This window comes from Protopterus annectens, chromosome 5.part0 (genome assembly GCF_019279795.1).
Source record: "Protopterus annectens isolate FY-2018-M chromosome 5.part0, PAN1.0, whole genome shotgun sequence".
NCBI lineage: Eukaryota > Metazoa > Chordata > Ceratodontiformes > Protopteridae > Protopterus > Protopterus annectens.
The window spans coordinates 733370420-733389714 of record NC_056735.1 but is presented as its reverse complement, the minus strand read 5'-3'; the positions used below and the strand labels follow the sequence as shown (position 1 = coordinate 733389714).

Sequence of the window (19295 nt, the reverse complement as noted above, 5' to 3'; positions counted from 1 at the left end):
TCACCCTAAAAAGGTAATCACCACAATTGTAATCTGTAGTCCACCTGGCAATACACCTGCTAGCCTTGTAGACTTATCCTGGTGTTCTTCCATATACTCACAAGAAACCCTTATTCTGGGGGATTTCAACCTATATTGGTTCACCTGTATATCAGAACCACCAAGTAATCCAATAAATCTCCATGGCTACCAGCAGCTAGTCCAAATTCCAACTAGATGTGATAAAAAATATAAAAGGGAATCCATCCTTGACTGGGTCATAACTAACAACCCCACATTGTACCCCCACACAGGCAGTCTCCCAGACACCTTAAGTGACCACAACATAATTTACCTTATACATAGTAGAACAAGCATATGCAAAACCACTAACTATAAATCCACTAGAAATACAAACAAATTCTCTCCTGAGGTCCTCAATACTTTACTCTGTAACTGTGACTGGAACCTCCCCAAAAACCCTCCCACTTGACCAAGCTGTAGCATATTTCAACAAAACATTTCTACAACACCTAGACACTGTCACTCCATTGCGCAAAATAAAGGTTAGAACCTCTACAAACCCTTGGCTCAGTAAAGAAACCAAACAAATCCTCAAGTCCAGAGACACTGCCTGACTTTACTATCAAAAAAACAAAGAAACACAAAGCCTAAGTACCAAGAACTGCGCAACGGTGCAAAAAAATGCATTAGGCTGGACAAAAAAAATCCTACTAGTCGACATTACAAACTAAATACCAACACAACCCCCCAATATTTTGGAAAAATGTAAACCAGCTACTAAAACCCACCCAAAAGGCTACCCCCCAAGCCGACAACCCCTGACACTAAAGTTCCCATCGAAACACAATTCAACTCCCACTTTGTGAACTCAATTCTACTCTTAGTATCACAGGACAGTTCCAACCTCACTATCCCCCCAACACAAACAACACTAATACAAGTTTTACCCACAAAACAGTTTCCACCACTTCAATCAAAAGCATGCTCTCCAAACTAAAAATCTTAACAGCAGCTGACCAACTCCGCAGCTATTTCATGAAACTCACAGCAGATGCTATTGCTATCCCAATCTCCACTCTCATAAAAAGATCAATTGTTGAAAACTATGTGCCCAAACTTTGGAAAATATCCTATGTTTCACCCACACATAAAGGCAGGACCTCCACTGAACTTAACTACAGACCCATTGCTATACTCTTCCCCCCTGGGCCAAAATCCTAGAAAAATGCATCCATACCCAGGTGCTAAAATATCTCCTAGACATCAACATCCTGTCAACCTACTCAACATGGTTTCAGACCTGCCCATAGTACGACTACAGCCCTCCTCTGCTTCACAGACACAGTAAACAGTCTCAAAAATGAAGGCCTGCAGGTGTGACCTCTTTTTTCTGGATATGTCCAAAGCATTTGACATAGTCAAATCCTGCTAAACAAACTAAAAAAGAAGTTATGCACTCACCATAACATTCCATCTGAGCAGGTAACTTTATTTGTCAGCAACCTGTGGGGTATCGGATCCGACCTGGATCCAAGCCGGCAGCTTTCGAAGCTAAAGATCCGAGCTCTCAGCTCCTCCCCTTACCCATAATACCCTGCTACCTCCCTCCAGTCCTCAAATTGAGTTTGCCACTTATCAACCACAACCATGAAATATACTCGAAAGAGAAACACTAACCTGATGCGCAACAGAAGAAAAAACCTTCTGTTGTGAAAAGGATCACGAAACAGGCTAGGGGGAAGGAGGGCGGGTTGGTTGCTGACAAATTAAGTTACCTACTCAGATGGAATGTTATGGTGAGTACATAACTTTTTTATCTGAAGTAGTTAACTTCATTTGATCAGCAACCTGTGGGACAGAGTCCCCAACTACCAAAAACTTGGGAGGTCCTCATGAAAGGATATTGCGAAGCACTGCGGAGCCAAAGGCTGCCCTACCTCTGGAGATCAGATCCAGCTTGTAATGAGAAAAGAAGGTATGAGAAGAGGCCCAAGTAGCCGCTGAACAGATGTCATCTAAGGGAACTCTAGACCAAAATGCTGCAGAAGTAGCCATAGAACGGGTAGAATGAGCATGAACCCCCAAAGGTTCAGGTCTACCGGAAGCTGAATAGGCTTGCAAGATGCAGTGGGATATCCATCTGGCTAAAGTAACTTTTGTAACTGGCTTACCCAAGGATGGCTTAGCGAAAGACATGAAAAGCTGTTCTGACTTGAGAGAAGCAGCTGTCCTGTGCAAGTAAAAACTCAACTGTCTATGCACATCCAACAAATGCAGTTTAAACTCCCCTTTGTTTTGAAAGTTGGGAAAGAAAACAGGCAAATTGATGATTTGACTAATATTGGCCTCGGAGGCCACTTTACGCAAGAATGAAGGATTAGTCCTGAGAGATACCCTGTCCTTATGGAAAACCACATATGGGGGATTCGTACACAGGGCTTGAAGTTCAGAAACCCTCCTAGCTGACGTAATCGCAATCAAGAAGGCAGTTTTCCAAGATAAGAACTTTAAGTCAACAGAAGCTGCAGGTTCAAAGGGTGGACCCGTTAGAGGCTGTTTAACTACAGTTAAGACCCACTGGGGGAACCGCATTCTTGACTGGAGGTCTTAAGAGAAAGGTGCCTTTTAAAAAGGTCGTGCATATCTTAGTGGAAGCTAAGGGCTTAAGATTATCTCCAATGTGGAAATGAGAAATGGCAGCCATCTGAACCTTTACCGTAGAAGAACTGGCCCACTGATGGAAAATGTGGGGCAGAAATTCCAGAACTGCTGGAATGGGACCCGAGAAAGGATCCAAATCCCTATCCTTGGCCCAGATGGAAAAACGCTTCCATTTACTGTTGTAGATTTTCCTGGTAGAGGGTTTATGTCCCGCTACCAGAATGGTCTTTACCGAGGACGAGATACCGGAGTCCTAGCCGTCACTGGAACTGGATCAACCAAGCCTTGAGCTTGAGGTCGTCCAGGTTTGGAGTTTGTAATCCCGAAGGATGAGAGATCAGATCCGGAATGGGATCTAAGACCCAAGGAGGGGCTATGATGTGAGACTGCAGATAAGGGAACCAGATCTGACGAGGCCAGAATGGGGCTATGAGGATTATTTTATTCCCCAACCGACGAGCTTTCTGTAGGAACTTCGACAATAGTGGAAGAGGAGGGTAAGTATAAAGAAGACCGGGTGGCCAAGCATGGATCAGAGTGTCTCTGGGGTTCTGCCCCAGTGGGGAAATTAAAGCGAAAAATTTGCTGCATTTCACGTTTAAAGGAGACGTGAAGAGATCGCAGCAAGGCTGACCCCATCTGAGGAAGATCTGCTTCGCTACTAAGGGATTTAGAGACCACTCGTAAGGAGTGAGGATAGAACGACTCAGCTTGTCCGCCAGAATGTTGTACTGACCCGGAATATGCATTGCTATCAGAAAGCAGTTGGTGGAAATCACCCATTCCCCAAACTCTCATAGCCTCTCGACAAAGTGGGTAAGACCTGGTTCCTCCCTGTTTGATGATGTACCAGACTACCGCCATGTCATCTGTCTGGATTGCAACAGTCCCTGGAGGAAGAAGGTCCTGAAGGGCTTGCAACGCTAAAAGCACCGCCCTCATCTCCAGAACATTGATATGTAGACTGGTCTCTACAGAGGTCCACATGCCTTGGACGATTCTGCCCATGCAATGCCCCCCACCCGAGGCAAGAAGCGTCCGTGGTCAGCGTGACTTGGGGTAGGGGCATTACGAATGGTCTCCCTTCCCGAAGCTCTCGGGAATGAAGCCACCAGAGAAGGGAGCTCCTGCAAACCTTGCTCAGGGGAATCTGTGAATCCAAAGGGTGTAGGAGGAGGGACCATTGAACCTGAAGGGTCCACTGAAGGACTCTCATGTGTAGTCGAGCAAGAGAAGAAAGGCTGATGGCTGCCACCATGGATCCTAGGGCTCTCAGGACTAATTCTACGGGTGGAGCCGAAGACTGAAGGAGAGCTAATACATGGAGCGACAAGGTGCGTAACCTGTCCGTTGTCAGAAATGCCCTGGACTGGAACGTGTTTATCCTGGCCCCTATGAAATCTATAACTTGAACAGGTTGAAGAGAGGACTTCTTGGAATTTATGGTAATGCCAAGGTAACTGGCCAAGAGCAAAGCATAATCCCTAGCGGAAGAGAGGAGATACTTGGTGGGGGCAGTGAGGAGCCAGTCATCTAGGTATGGAAAGACCTGAATTCCCTGAAGTCTCAGGTGGGCTGCTACAACTGCCATGACCTTGGTGAACACCCTGGGGGCAGTGGTGAGGCCGAAAGGAAGAACCCTGAACTGGTAATGACTGGCTGCGAGCTGAAAGCGGAGATACCTCCTGGATCGTCTGTCCATGAGAATGTGCTAGCACACATCCTTGAGGTCTATGGAGCACATTCAATCATTCTCCTGCAGAAGGGGGAGAATAAATTGTAGAGTGACCATCCAGAATTTTTCTTTGGCAATGAACAGGTTCAGGGATGACAGGTCGAGAATCGGCCTCAAGTCCCCCGGTCTTTTTTGGCACTAAAAAGAACCTGGAGTAATTGCCTAATCCGGATTGCTCTGGGGGGACGCGTTGGATGGCTCTTTTTTCTAGTCATTTCTTTATTTCTGATGCCGCAGCCTCCCTCTGATCGGGTGGGACATCGGGGAGGTGCCTCACTAATGGGGGAAGATTCAGGAAGGGGATAGAGTAACCTCTGGATATTATCGGAGCACCCAGCGATCTGTAGTAATGGACTCCCAACTTGTTAGATGCTCCGAAAAATGCCCCCCGACTGCCTCCAGAGAGGGACAGTTGGGTAACCCCTCAGGGCTGCTGCGTGGGTCGGTCGAAGGGCTCTCTCGACCCAAAATTCTTCGGCCCCCCCCTTTCTGCCTCTGGGCCGGCGTCCACCTTGTCCTCCCCTGCCTCTGAAGGATGAAGGGTCCGGAGCGAGATGGGACTACTGAGATTTCCAGAACCACATCTTCTTCTGCCCTCTCTGGTTACCTGAAAAGGATCTCTGAGGAGTAGAGAAGCGGATTCGCACTCTGGAGTAGCGTGTCATGGACGGTCTTGCCAAAAAGCGATGAACCGTCAAAGGGAGCGTTAGCAAAGGACGCCTTGAAGGGTTCCGCAAAGACAGAGCCAGGCGTGGAGCCGCAATGTGACCCCTGCTCCACTGGCTCTAGCCTCCCCCTCCGTGGCATAGGAGAGAAGCCGCATAGAAGTGTTTGATATAGACTTTAGAGTGGCCATGCGAGTCGAGAAGGTACGTTTGTCCTCGGCCGCCATGGACTCTTGGGGAGACCCAGCGTATTCTTTTATCAGATCCCGCTGGAGCCTAATGACGTGTACAAGATAATTCAGCACCCTTAAAGAAAAAGTGGCTGAAGCAAACATCCGCTTACCATTGTGGTCCATCATCCGAGACTCCTTATCAGGAGGATGGACCGAGGAACTTTCTTGCACCAGTTCCTTCTTGGTGGCAGCCGCCACCACCATGGCATCTACTGGGGAACCTTTATTCCACGTGGGTTTGTCAGAAGGGGGACTAAGTATTTTATCTGGTCTCTTGGGGATTGGCTCCACAGTGTCCGGCTCCTTCCAAGCCCTGGTAGTAATCAAGTCTACCAAGGGGTAGGCCGGGGGGGGACACCCAGGAGGTAGACGGGCCTGCGAACGCCTCTAGGAACACAGACTCATTCGAGGAAGGCTTCTGGGCTGAACACCACCCTCTTATGCGCAGCATCTCCATAATGTCTCCAAAGGAGACGTCCTCCGGGGTGACCTGGGGGAACCTTCCCCTAAGTCTGTGTCCTCCGTGAGGGACTCAGGGGAGTCCAGGTGCCTCCTCTTTCACTGTCATTTGTGAGGGGCCTCCTCGGCGGGACTGTCCGAGGAGGGCTCATCAACGGGGTCTTGTTCCTCTGCAGGAACTACCTGGGGCGCAGACGCAGGCTGTCCCTGGGGCCGGACGATGGAAGACAGACCCATCTGCGAGGGAGTGAAGGGTGGATCTGTAGCGTGGACCGGGGACTTCAAACTCCTCGACAGCACTCTCTCCACCACGTCGAGCGCCGAAGGTGAACCACTCTCCCCTGGCTCCGAGAGTAGTCCCCTCGACTCCGACGGGAGGACCCGAGAGGTGCGCTCAGACAACAACAGAGCCGAAGACACACTCACCCCTACGGATCCGAAGTTCAGCTCTCAGTCCCGAGAGTTCGGATCCGAAAAATTACCCGATAGACTCAGGGGTAAAACTGGCGAAGTAGAAACTACCATCGGCGCCGACTCCCCGGCTCCGAGATGACTCGGATCAGACAGCTCCGAAACCCGATAGTGGATCGGAGAAGGGGCAACTGGTGCAAAGAAAGGGGCTGAGCTCCCTCCCTGAGGGGGGGGGGAGGCAAGAGCACTCCCATCTGCATCTGGGCCTGCAGGAATTGACGCATCATCCAGTCCATATCTGCGTCAGATAATCTCCTGGTAGACCTCGAGGAGGTCGTCGAAGCTGGCCTGGAGGGTCGCCTAGACAACCTCGAAGGTGACCGGGACTCCTCCTCCGGCTCCGTAGAGAAGCGTGGTGAGCGGAGCCAAGAGGGAGAAGACCTGGAAACCCTTGCGGGGGAACCAAACACCTTAGCCGGCGCAGCCGAAGGGGCTGACTCGGCCCGTCGCTTATGGCTCTTATGCCTATCTCTTTCCTTCTCTTTCTCTCTATGCCACCTATCTTTCTTAGAAGAGCCCCCCCTCTCCCTGGGACACAGTGGGAGGTCAAGTCCCAGCCAGGACAGGGGAAGCTAAAGGCTGGACAGTCGCAGCCACGACTGGCGCCACTGAGGGAGAAGAGGAAGAAGAATCCGAGGGTAAGAGTCCCGCCAAGATTAACTTATTCCTCCTGTCCCTCACAGCCCGGGGGTTGAAGGCCGCACAAATCTGGCAGCCCAGTGTTAAGTGGGCTACCCCCAGGCAGAGAACGCACTGAGTGTGGCCATCCTCTGGGGACAGCTTATGGCCACACTCAGCACATTTCGATAAAATGGCCTTAGGGCCCTCGGCCATAACGAACAAGCACACCCTAACACATTAGTAAGGGGAAGGGAAAAAAACATTAATTTACCACTAAAAGTAAATAGAAAATGGTTTAACTAAACTATGGATCTATAATGCTCTCTCACACACTCAAACCGCTAGAATTTGAACCAGAGAATTCCTAAATTGCTCTCACCAAAAAATGACAAGAGCTCGTCCCTTATGCTTCAGAAGCCACAGCAAACAAGATCTGAGGACTGGAGGGAGGTAGCAGGGTATTATGGGTAAGGTGGAGGAGCTGAGAGCTCGGATCTTTAGCTTGGAAAGCTGCCGGGTCGGATCAGATACCCCACAGGTTGCTGATCAAATGAAGTTAACTACTTCAGATCAAATATCACCTATCAAATTCCACTCTTACCTGGTTCCAAAGCTACTTAACTGACAGGTACAAGCTGTGAAATGGGAAAATTCTCTTTCTCCTCAGGTGCCCATAACTATAGGAGTCCCACGGGGTTCTATCTTAGGACCATTGCTATTCACAATCTTCACAATTGACCTCCATACCTCCACACAGCATGCATCTATCATTCAGTATGCAGATGATACTACCTTAATCTTTGCTGCACAAACCATTCCCACCCTCCTGAAAACAACACAACTAGCATTCTCTGATGTTGAAAACTACCTTACCAAAGCCCAACTTATCCTCAATCCAAAGAAAATTCAGCTTATGATTATAACCAGCTCTAACAAAAACATTGATAACAGTCAATTCACTATCTACTCCACAAATGCTACTCCAATTGCTCCACTGGCACAGGCTAAGCTATTGGGAATAACCATAGACTCCCACCTAAAATCTGATAGTCATCTCAACTTAACTATTAAAATGTACATGCCAAACTGAGATCACTCTACCGTATCAAACCATTTCTTACCAACAATACAAGATCAGCCATTGCTCACTCCCAACATCTAGCCACCATACTCTATGCACCTCCCATTCTGACTAATCTCAACAAAACTGAACTAAGTAAAATGGAAGCCTGCTATAACATAATTGCCTGTTTTGCTGCAAATTGCTCATATAGAATTCATCACTGTACTGCTTTGAGACAGCTCCACTGGCTTGAACTACCCAACCTCCTAACCTACAATCAAGCTTTGCCTCTGTCATTCTGTTACCTCCCCAATAAGTGTCCTGCCCTCAAAAACCTAGTACATCATCACTTAGCCAAAAGGCCTCTTAGATCATCACGCAAATTACTACTAGAAGTCACCAACAGCTACAATAGCTTTGGAGACAGATTATATAGTAGTTCAGTGGCTAAAAAATGGAACTCTCCCCACTAGCATACAAAACACAATGTCCAAAGCCTCCGTTAAAAACCTCATTAGGCAACATCTTAACCAAAGTTGGCAGTGCCATGAGTGCTCCCCAGGCTAGTGAAAGCATTTAAGGTACACATACTAAACACAGAGTACTTGATAATAGTTTACACTCTTACTCGCAAACACTAGCTAATGTACAGTGCACTGTACCAGTGTACTATGTATGTATTCTACTCATGTTCCAAATTTCAGCTGTATACCACAAATCTATTAATTACCTTGATTTTTAAATTAATATTTTCTTGATTGTTCTCTCCACTGTAATTACTGATGTGCTGCATACCACTGTAAAAGCATGTCTATTGTAATTTGTGTGTATACTGATCATGTCTAAATATCTAAATGTATCTGTAATTTTTGTATGTGGAGCTTTTCCCCCCGGGCCTCTGCTGAAAAAAGGGCCTTTTCGGCTCAGACACCCCCAGTTAACAAATGTAAAATAAAATAAAAATAAATGTGTAACTTAGGTAATTGGATGGGGAACAGGAAATTCATCCCTGGTTTGGCACCTATGTCTCTACAGGACAAAGGCAACCTGTAGAATGGTTCATCTCCAAAGCCCCTGCTTACACTTATCAAGGGTACCAGAACTTGTCAGCGATTTGGAATGCATGGCTAGGCTTAAAAAGGTCCTTGTGGTTGTTAGCCTAGTAAACACCTATGAACCTATAAACAGATATCTCTGAAAGCATTTCCTAACAAAAATTATATCTCTCTGTCAGTGATCACTGTTCAATAACTTTCACAACCAACAAAGTTAAAATAAAACAGAAAACCAAATAAATAAACTTCAGACCCAAATCTTTCTAATGTTTTGAAAACTCCAAAACATACTAACTCACTTCCACGACAGCAGCTGATACACTGAAAACTACCTTTCTAAAAATTCAAACCAACAGCTCAAATTCTACATGTCCACAAACCAAAAAAAAATATATAAGTCCTACTTTAACTTAGAGATGAGGCCTAGAAATTACAGAAAGAAAGCAACACAACAGAATCCAAAGACAGACTTATAACACTGTATAACCTAACTAAAAAAAAAAAAAAAAAAAAAACAGCATTAACTGGTAAAAGACACACTTTCAGAATCACCTAATCACACTTTCTAATCAACCAAGAAAACTCTAGACTTAAGTAAACCACTTAAACTTGAAGATTTTCTCTCAGAAATCAGCCAAATCCCCACTTCCCTCTCATGCCATTTAAAGCAGTTACAACAGAAGAAAGTGAAACCACATTAACAATATCCCCGAAAACAGAACTCCAGGCACAAACAATCTACATCTCTGGTATGTCACAGAGTGTCATGACACAATCTATCCACTTATGCACCTCTAATAACCTTTGCTTTAGTCAAAATACACTTCCTGAAATATGGGAAGAAGCCCTAATTAATCCAATTCCCAAAAGAGAAAAGCCCTTCTGCTCATATCGTAGGCTTACATTTATACTTCTACCACTTGAGAAAGTACTTGACACACTAGCTTTGATTAATAACTAAATATGCAGTCTTAAAAGCACAGGCACCATGCTTTGTTATCAGACAAACAGAACATCTTCCAGGCAATGTAAGTGGAGACTTCCACATAACCAATGGCAGTAGGACTGGAGGATGTGAATTTGGTAGTTCTCATGCGACATGTATGTGTGGATGCAAGCACACCTCAGAGGAAACCATAGGATGCCTCCACAGAGATGCAATATTACCGTATGCCACCAGGGAAGAGTAAGGGTGGTAACAATAACACCCCTCATTGTCTTCTATAGAATATCCAGCTGTCAGAATACATTTCTGCCCAAGGTCTGCTTTCCGGGAACCAACAATGAAAATTGGGATCCCTCAGCATCATGAAAAGATGACATCCTAATTGGAAAAGACAAAGGCTAACTTACAAGAGTAATATTTATACATTATGCTAAAGCACTTAGATGTGGTGAACCACCATCTCCTCCAAAAAGCTCTTCTAGTACATGGAATTAGCAAAAAGCCTGTGAATGGTTCAACAATTTTCTTTTATCTTGCACATTTACAGTAGAACTAGGTTCTTCCACTTCCAAAGCATCCCTCCTCAAAGAAGTCCTTCTAGCTTCATGTCTCTCTCTTTACTGCTCTCACTTTATATTAACAAACCATCATCAAGTAGGCTCTGTTATGGCCGCGGTGGTGCAGCGGTTAGCATTGTTGCCTCACAGCAAGAAGTTCTCTCGTTCAGCTCTTGGCATGTCCTCCCCGTGGTCGAGTGATGGATGAAGCCATGCAGGTAAGTGTGTGTGTGTGAATGTGTGTGTCTTCTTTGAATGCTGGCCGTCGGGCTGGCAACTCAGCACCATAAAAATCCACTGCCAATCATTAGCGTACTGGAGTTCTGCTGTGGCAACCCCTAACCGGGAAAAGCCTAAAGACATTACTATCATCAAGCAGGCTCTAACTCCCCATTATCTTCTACACAGATTACAAGATCATCTATAGATCATATTTCCTCATACCATAACATAAAAATTCAATTACAATAAGACAACCTAACTCTTGTCAACTGCTATGGTCCAGAAAGATGATACAGAGCCCAACCAAAGCAGTCAGGCTTTTCAATATGTAGCACACTGGGCCATTCTGAACCATCACCAAAACCCAATAAAAAACATTCCTGCTTTCAAACTATCAGGTAAATTCACAATACAAGTATACACAATCCAAGATCTCAGCTACATCATGCATCCCCTTTTTATAACCACTACTTATATTACAAAATACAGTATCTACAGCTTTTCCATTTTAGGACCACAACTACAGGAGATCATTTTCTGATACATTAGAAAGAAAAACAACTTCCTCAAATTCAGGAAAAACCTCAACACTTAAAAAAAAAAATTATCTTAGGGTAATTCCCTTCCTACCACACAGACACACACACACACACACACACACACACACAGACACACACACACAGACACACAGACACACAGACACACACAGACACACACACACACAGACACACACACACACACACACACACACACACACACACACACACACACACACACACACACACACACACACACACACACACACACACACACACACACACACACACACACACACACACTCCTCCAACCTCTTCAGGTTTTCAAATGAAATATTCTGGAGACAACCAAAAATCAGTCAGACTCCTAATAACACTACAATTAATGTTTAAGGTAAATATCTTTAATAACACAATGAAATGAATACATGTACAATAACTACAACATGCGTTGTACACAAACTTATTTTTCATATGCATTACAATTACTCTTCATCATCTGTTTTTCCTATGAAAATATTTTTGTAATTTATTGCTGTGATGTATTTTAAGTTGCATCTTTGAAGGTTTGTGTGTTTTTACACTTTAGCCCAACTTAAAATAGTTCCTTTTGGAATCAATGATCTAACCTTACCAGCAAATTTAAACAACTAAATGCCTTGGATTAAAATTTCCAACATTAAAACATAGTAAAGCAGTTTTATTCTCTGGAGCATTTATCCCTAAGACTCCACTGAATAAGGGTTACTAAATGTCCAGTCAGACTTTCCTGGTAAACAAATGCAAATACGTATTAGTGGGGCAGCATAAATTTGTGCAATGTATCTCGAACATAAAATGAGAATTTGACATTCATATCTCTAAAAGAAATTACTGAATTTTTCAGTTTTAATAAAAAGAGTGAAAACATGTCCATTATAAAGGCACCTACAGCAACTCCAAATCTTAAATACACTCTCAGTCAATTGGAACCATTTCTGAATTCTTCTTGACCATAAAGGGAAGGTTGCTGTCATTTTCAATGCAGTCAACATACCCCAGAGGACTACACCTTCCCTTTGAGCAATTATAAAGTCAACAAACAGACATATGGTTATAAAAGCAAAGACAGTTATGCTCTTTAGCTGTTTTAGGAGCTCACTGATTGCGCTGACTTGGAATAAAAGGGAGGAATAAATTCTGAGATTTAGAAACTTCTACAGGGAAGCAAAGAGATACAGGATACCTCATGTGACAGAGGGAATGCATATCTAATTCAAATGGTTTTCCATTGTTACGATATACATTGAAGCATCTGATATGTCAAGTGTTGTGATGCATTTTCACACTTGTCTATAGTTATATATATTTAAGCTGATTTCTAATTAAAAAACAAAACAAAAACTTTGTAAACTTTTTATTAAACCATGGCAAAATACATTTTGTATTAGCTACTGTGACATTACCTCAGGGTAACTTGTGTTACTTCCACAGACTTCAATGGGGCACATTCACACAGTCGTGGTGGTGTGCCCATTAAAGTTTACATGCGCAAAAAATGTTTTTTTGTACACTGATGCCACAAAGGTTAACGTTTAATGTTTTTCCTCACTGACATTAGTGTATGGAAATCATATTTTTAAAAGAGCTGTTCTTGCTGACATACAACATGAAAAATGACTCTACTGGTAAAGGCATGGTTTGGCAGTTTTTGCACTACATGCCGTGGTGCAAAGGTAAGATGAGAAAACACTAAAAAAACACTTTAAAGAAATAGTGAAAATCTGAAGTTACATTTGTTGCTAAAACGTACAGTTGTATAAATAAACTTCCCATAACAGTAGTGTTTGAATGACCACTGCTGCAGTAGCCTTAGCTTTATGGGTTATATTCTGTTAAAAATAAAACAGCTGGCCCAACTTCCAAAGCTTCAAGCTAGATTGCAAAAGCCCAAACCATTAGTTACCTCAAGCTAAGCTGACTAAAATGACAAGTTTGGGTGACAAGTCCTTCAGAGCTTTCATGCCAACAGACAGAGGGAAAACCACAACTTACAATGCTAGGAAAATAAAAAATAATGTCCTCAGCCTGGAAACAAAAACATACAAAAACAAAGGGCTGGAGGGAGGTAGTAGCTACCACAGCAGTGATCATATGAACATCTACTGTTATGATAAGTTAACAAATGTGTTCATCATAAGGATCACTGCTGCAGTAGACTTGGCTATATGGGTAGATTACCTTAGCATGACTGGGAGGAGGAAGGATGAGGGTTCAGGAACTCCTGGAGAATAGTCCTAGCAAAGTCTGCCCTTAACCTGGAGAAGGGATCCACTTTATAGTGGTTGGTAAAAGTGTGCACAGAGGACCAACCTGCTGTTTCTTGAAAAGGTCTAGAATCCAGCCCTTTCTACAAAGCCACAGATGAATCAAAGACCCTGGTAGAAGAAGGCTTGACCATGTCTGGAATTATATTCTTGTGGAGGGTATAGCAAAAGGCAGTTGTGTGAGACAACCACTTGGAAATAGTGCATTTTCACACAGGTTGTCCCTTTTTTCTTAGTGTCATAAAAAATGAACAACAAATCAAAGTTCCTGAAAGATTATGTTCTTTCAAAATAGTACCAACGTTCTCTGTGGACTTCCAAGATATGGAGTATCCTTTCTCCCACATTTTAAGTTCCAAAAAAAGACAGGTAGATGGATAGCTTGGCTCAAAGTAAACTCAGATACCACTTTAGGCAAAAATGTGCATTAGTTCTTAAGGAAGCTTTATCTTTGTGGAAAATAAGGACCCACCATAAAGGCTTGTAACTCAAACACTCTTCTTCCAGCAGTAAGAGCAATAAGCAACAATGTTTTCCACTACTTTTAGACTGACAAAAACAACGAGTATTCCATTTAAAAGTACATTACAGTCTCAAGATAATCCGTTAAAACACAGCAGTTCTAACTTTAAAATAACTTTCCTGAAGAAAAAAGTAATACAACATCAGTAAAAAAAAAAAGAAATTGGAAGGTTTGTTTCCCCAAAAGTAATTTTTCTGCCCAGCTAATGAATGCATAAACCGACCGTCCAGTCTCAAAAACCTCAGGGGAGCTTAACGTTTGGTGTCAGTAATGCGTCCAAATTTGTCTTTTAGTCAGCTCAGCTCGAGCTGCTTGACAGTTTGGGTACATGGAGGGTGCCCTGAAGCTTTGGAAAATGCCACACTGTTATATCCTTGGCAAGATGTAACTCATGTAGCTAAGGTTATTGCCGCAGTGATCAATATGAAGAACATACATGCATGATATTGTTCAAGAGAAGGAGGAGTGAGGTTTAAGGAAAGGCAGGAATTCAGCCATTTTTGTTATTTTGAACTGATGATAGTAGCAAAGAAAATATATGCGATGCATACTGTATTTAAATAGAAAAATGTTAAAATGGTTTGTTTTCTTTTCTGTTAATGCATGTTTATCTATGTCTTAAGTGATAACTTAATAAAGGTGTTTAGAAAAAAAAAAGAGTAGAGTGACTTGATAGAAAAATGATCAATCCTGAATTCTGTCAAGTGATTCCAGATTTTCTAATCTAGTTTATAAGATATGACAATATAACAGCACAAAATGCAGCAGTTCACCATTAACAGGATTAGAAACCATTTTAAAGCTAGTTTTCCAAAGACAGATTATAAGAAACAAGAATTTTTTTTACCTAATATTGATTTCCGTAATGACAAGACAAGTGCATCAAACAACTTCTGAATGAGATCATCAACCACAGTTTTCACAGGATTGCAATTGATAGTTATACAGTCCACTTTGATGGTGCTGCAGAATTAAAAAAAAAACACATTAAGACAGTTGACTCAAAACAGTTAACTTAAAAATTTCTCCATAAGCATTGCAGTCATCCTCAGACAATATTAAAATATTGTTTTAATAAGACTATTGTTAAACTAATCAAACTTTATAATAAACATTTTAATAGAAAAGAAAGTAACACATTTTTTGTTGTTTTCATGCAGTATATACATTCCTTTTTAACAATAATCATTCACTCCATTACACACATTACTCGATTCATGCTTTCCCTTAAACGTCACCCCTCCTCCTGAACATTATTCTGCACATCCTTTTCCCAAATATTCTATTTTCATCTATGTAATTTGCTCTTTCCCTTTTCTGAAGATCCCACCACAAGTTTTTTTATTGCCTTTACAATATTCAGTTTGTCAGTTAACCTTTGTTTAGATTGGGATTTCCATTTTGTATTAATTCCTTTTTTTGGAAATCAGTCCCATTAAACTTAAGAAGGCTTTACTATGTCTAGGCAATTCAAAGCCTATGTCTCAGCCCCCCAAAAAATATGCAGCTGGATGTTCCCCTGGGTGACTGTGTGCCTTATGACTAGATTTAAGCCTATTGTTTAAGAAAAAACAGTGACCTCACACAATCTGAGGTTTCCCCCAAAAACTCAAAGTCCCTGCCTGGGCAGCCTTCCAATGGACTGTGCTGCAACGGCTTTTATTACAACACTGATAGGGCACTACTTTACTTTACAAGTAAATAAAAAACAGAGACCTAACACAATCGGTGCCCCCCACACAAAACCTGAAAGTGCTCTTCTGGAGAGCCTTCCAGTGGATCATGCTGCAACGGCTTTTATTACAACATTTACAGGACACTACTTTACTTTACAAGTGGATGTAGGTGCCTGTTTCATGGTGAACATGCTCCTAAACTTTTATACTTATAAACTACTTTGTACTTTATTCAGCTAATTTGTCAATACTTGTATAGTATCCTAGAGCTCATTAAATTAGGGGCAACAGCTGTATTAGACCCTCTCGTAGTCCCCCCCCAATTCTTGCAGACTTCCCTCCAGTGACTCCTTTCAATACTTTTTGCAGTTTGGTGACCCTGTTCCTCAGATGCATATTTGGACCCAGGGCTTATAATTCCCCAACAAAGGGATACCTTCGACCCTCTATCTTATTACCAGGCTTTTCCCTTGGACTTTCACATACTAGTGTGTGAAACTTTTATTTGACTTTCAAAAGCTAGTGTAAGCACTTTCTTTAATTTGTCTTTATTGTAAAGCCATCCTATACTATTTTCCACTATTTCTGACTTACCTGGTTACTGTCTACACTGATACCGATGTTTTTTATTCTGCAGGCTCATTTCTGCTGTCGCTTTGCTAGCTCCAGGTGCTGCCTGCTGAGTTCACCCTTGCTGCACTCGGGCTCACTACACTCGCCTACCCTACCTCCATTTCCACCCAGCCCAGGATCAATTTCCTTTACTACTATACAGTCTCCTCCCTTTTTCCCTATCCTCCAATCAGCACTCCACCTACACTTTTTAATCTCACTTCATCTATTATCTCATAAAACAATGTGTCCATACTCAACATCATTACTCCTCCCAATCTCCCTTGCTTTCTTTACTCTTCTGCACTTAACTTCCATCCACACAGTACACCACAATTTAAAATCTTTACCTATAACCACTGACATAAGTCCACTTACACCCAGCTAACACCTAATTCACCCAGGGATTATTGCATTATACAACCACTCTGCTACCAGATTTAAATGAGTAACTGAAGCAAATACTAAACTTAGCCTAACAACTCTATACAAACATCCTATACTTAAAAGAAAACTAATAACCAAAAACCTACCTCTCAAAAAAGGAAAACATCCATCCCAACCCTGGACCAACCGTAAATCCCACAACCCAACAAACCAATTAATCTCTCACCAATTCAACCATTAACCTGCAAATTATCAGGAATAAAATTCCAGACTTCCATGACTGGACTTCACACAGTAGACCAGATATAATAGCAACCACAGAAACCTGGCTTAAACCATATATAAAAAACTCATAATTTCTACCACCTGGCTACTCCTGCTTAAGATATGACAGAGCCTGCAAAAAAGGTGGAGGTGCTGCATTAGTTTACCCAAGTCATTTCACATCAGTACCATATACCAACCCCACCCCACAATTTATATCTGCCAAAATTGCTGTAGCTTTTCTACAACTGAATACCAGCAAAAAGCTCGGCATCACTGGAATCTATATCCCACCAGGCAATAATATACCCATCCTAGAACAAACCCTTGCCTGGACTTAAAAAACCTTTACCAGTAAGACAATAATCATTGAAGATGTCAACATACATTGGGCAGAAGTCACAAAAACTCAACTCTCAAATATAAATCTGTTCAATTAAACCCAGCTTATCAATGAAGAAACTAGACTCAACAAAACAACAATCAGTGATTCCATCATACACTGGATACTAGTCTCACACCCAAACAAAATAGTTTCAGCAGGGACTCTACCTCAAACCATATGTGATCACCTCCCAGCATACATAATACTTACATCCACCTTAACCCCCAGCCAACACCAGTACAGACTAACTAGAAATATCTCCACTTTTGACCAAGCAACTCTAAATGACACCCTGACACAAGTAAACTGGAGCATTCTCAAAGTCTTCCCACTAGATGAAGCTGTTGAATTCTTTACTTCAACCTTCTAAGATATTATAAACAATCTAGTCCCCATGCGTCAACAAATAATTAAAAATAACACTATCTGGCTTACTCATCCTACAAAACAACTGATGTCTAAAAGAAACAAATGTTGGAAGCCTTGGCAAAAAATAAAGAACCTCAATACCTTCTACAACTCAAACAACTTCATAATCAAGGAAAACATGCCATCATAAAAGACAAAAAACAATTCTATCTAACCAAAAATGCCATAAACAAAACCCTAAGAAATTCTGGAATACAATCTCAACCCTACTGAACCCAGGATCCAATAACAACCCCCTGTCCTGACCCAGACAAATCCCATACAGAACTTGCCAAAATATTCAACTCACATTTTATAGACTTCACTGCTGAACTTGCAGGAAACTTTCCTCAAATAAATATCATAGCACACTCACCAAATATAAACTCAATGCCAAATGTCACCTTCTTCCCCCATCCCTAGCTCAACTATCTTGAAACTACACCTTAAACTCAAACCATGTACTAATGCGCCTGATAACCTACCCCCAGCATATCTACAGATGTCAAAGTCTACAGCTTATCCAATTAGCATACTTATTAACAGATCTCTCCAAAAACAGCAAATACCTACTATCAGGAAAGAAAAGCTTATATTCTCCCACTACATAAAGGCAGCCAAATCATAGATTTCACCAATTTCTGACCCATAGCAATCCTTTCCCCTCTATACAAAATTCTAGAAAAATGTGTCCACAATCAAGTCCTAAAACACCTCCTACACAATAAAATCTTGTCCCCCACCCAACAAGGTTTCAGACCTGGACACAGTACCACCACTGCCCTTATATCATTCTTGGACATTGTAAACCGTCCAAGAGACACAGGGAAAATTGTGTCCTCTATTTATTGACCTACCAAAGGCATTTGATACCATCTCACATTCCCTACTATTCACTAAACTATCTAACCTAGGAATCTTACCCCCTACCTTAGATTGGGTTTTCTAACTACCTTACAAATAGACAAGCAACAAAATAGGACCAGTACTTCTCACCTTATCTCTCGATATCCACAGAAGTTCTCCAAGGCTCTATACTTGGGCCCCTCCTTTTCAGCACATTTGTTAATGCCTTCCACTCTTCCCTGTCTCAAACCACACTTATTCAATAGCAAATGATTCCACCATCATCTGCTCTCCCTACTCCACCAGTGAACTCCAACAACTAACTCAAATTGCCTTCTCACCAACAGAAACATGGAACAACAATCACCTAGCCCTAAATGCTTACAAAACCAAACTCCTTCTATTCACCCCTAAAGGATCCACACCCATATACAGGTCAGCATTTACTATTCAGTCTCAGAAGAACAGTGGCATCGAAGTAGTGCCCCACACTAAACTCCTTGGAGTTACTATAGATGAAAATCTCTCCTTTGACCTTCATATCCTAAATAACATCAGAAAGACCCACCAAAAGTTAGGTCTGCTTTACAGACACATAACTTACCTCAACCACTCAGCCAAAAAAAATCTAGCATCCTCCTTTCTTTTACCATCTCTACTA

The 19295-nt window shown here is 42.4% G+C and overlaps 1 protein-coding gene across 2 annotated transcripts in view; it reads right to left on the bottom strand.

Annotated features, from left to right (window-relative positions):
• Positions 1-19295, bottom strand: part of DYNC2H1 (dynein cytoplasmic 2 heavy chain 1) — a 6555988-nt gene that overhangs the window by 4703260 nt on the left and 1833433 nt on the right. For both annotated transcript variants that reach the window (XM_044072582.1, XM_044072581.1), the window contains one exon: positions 14904-15019. In XM_044072582.1, coding sequence (XP_043928517.1) covers positions 14904-15019 — 116 coding nt within the window. The remainder of the gene's footprint in view (positions 1-14903; positions 15020-19295) is intronic.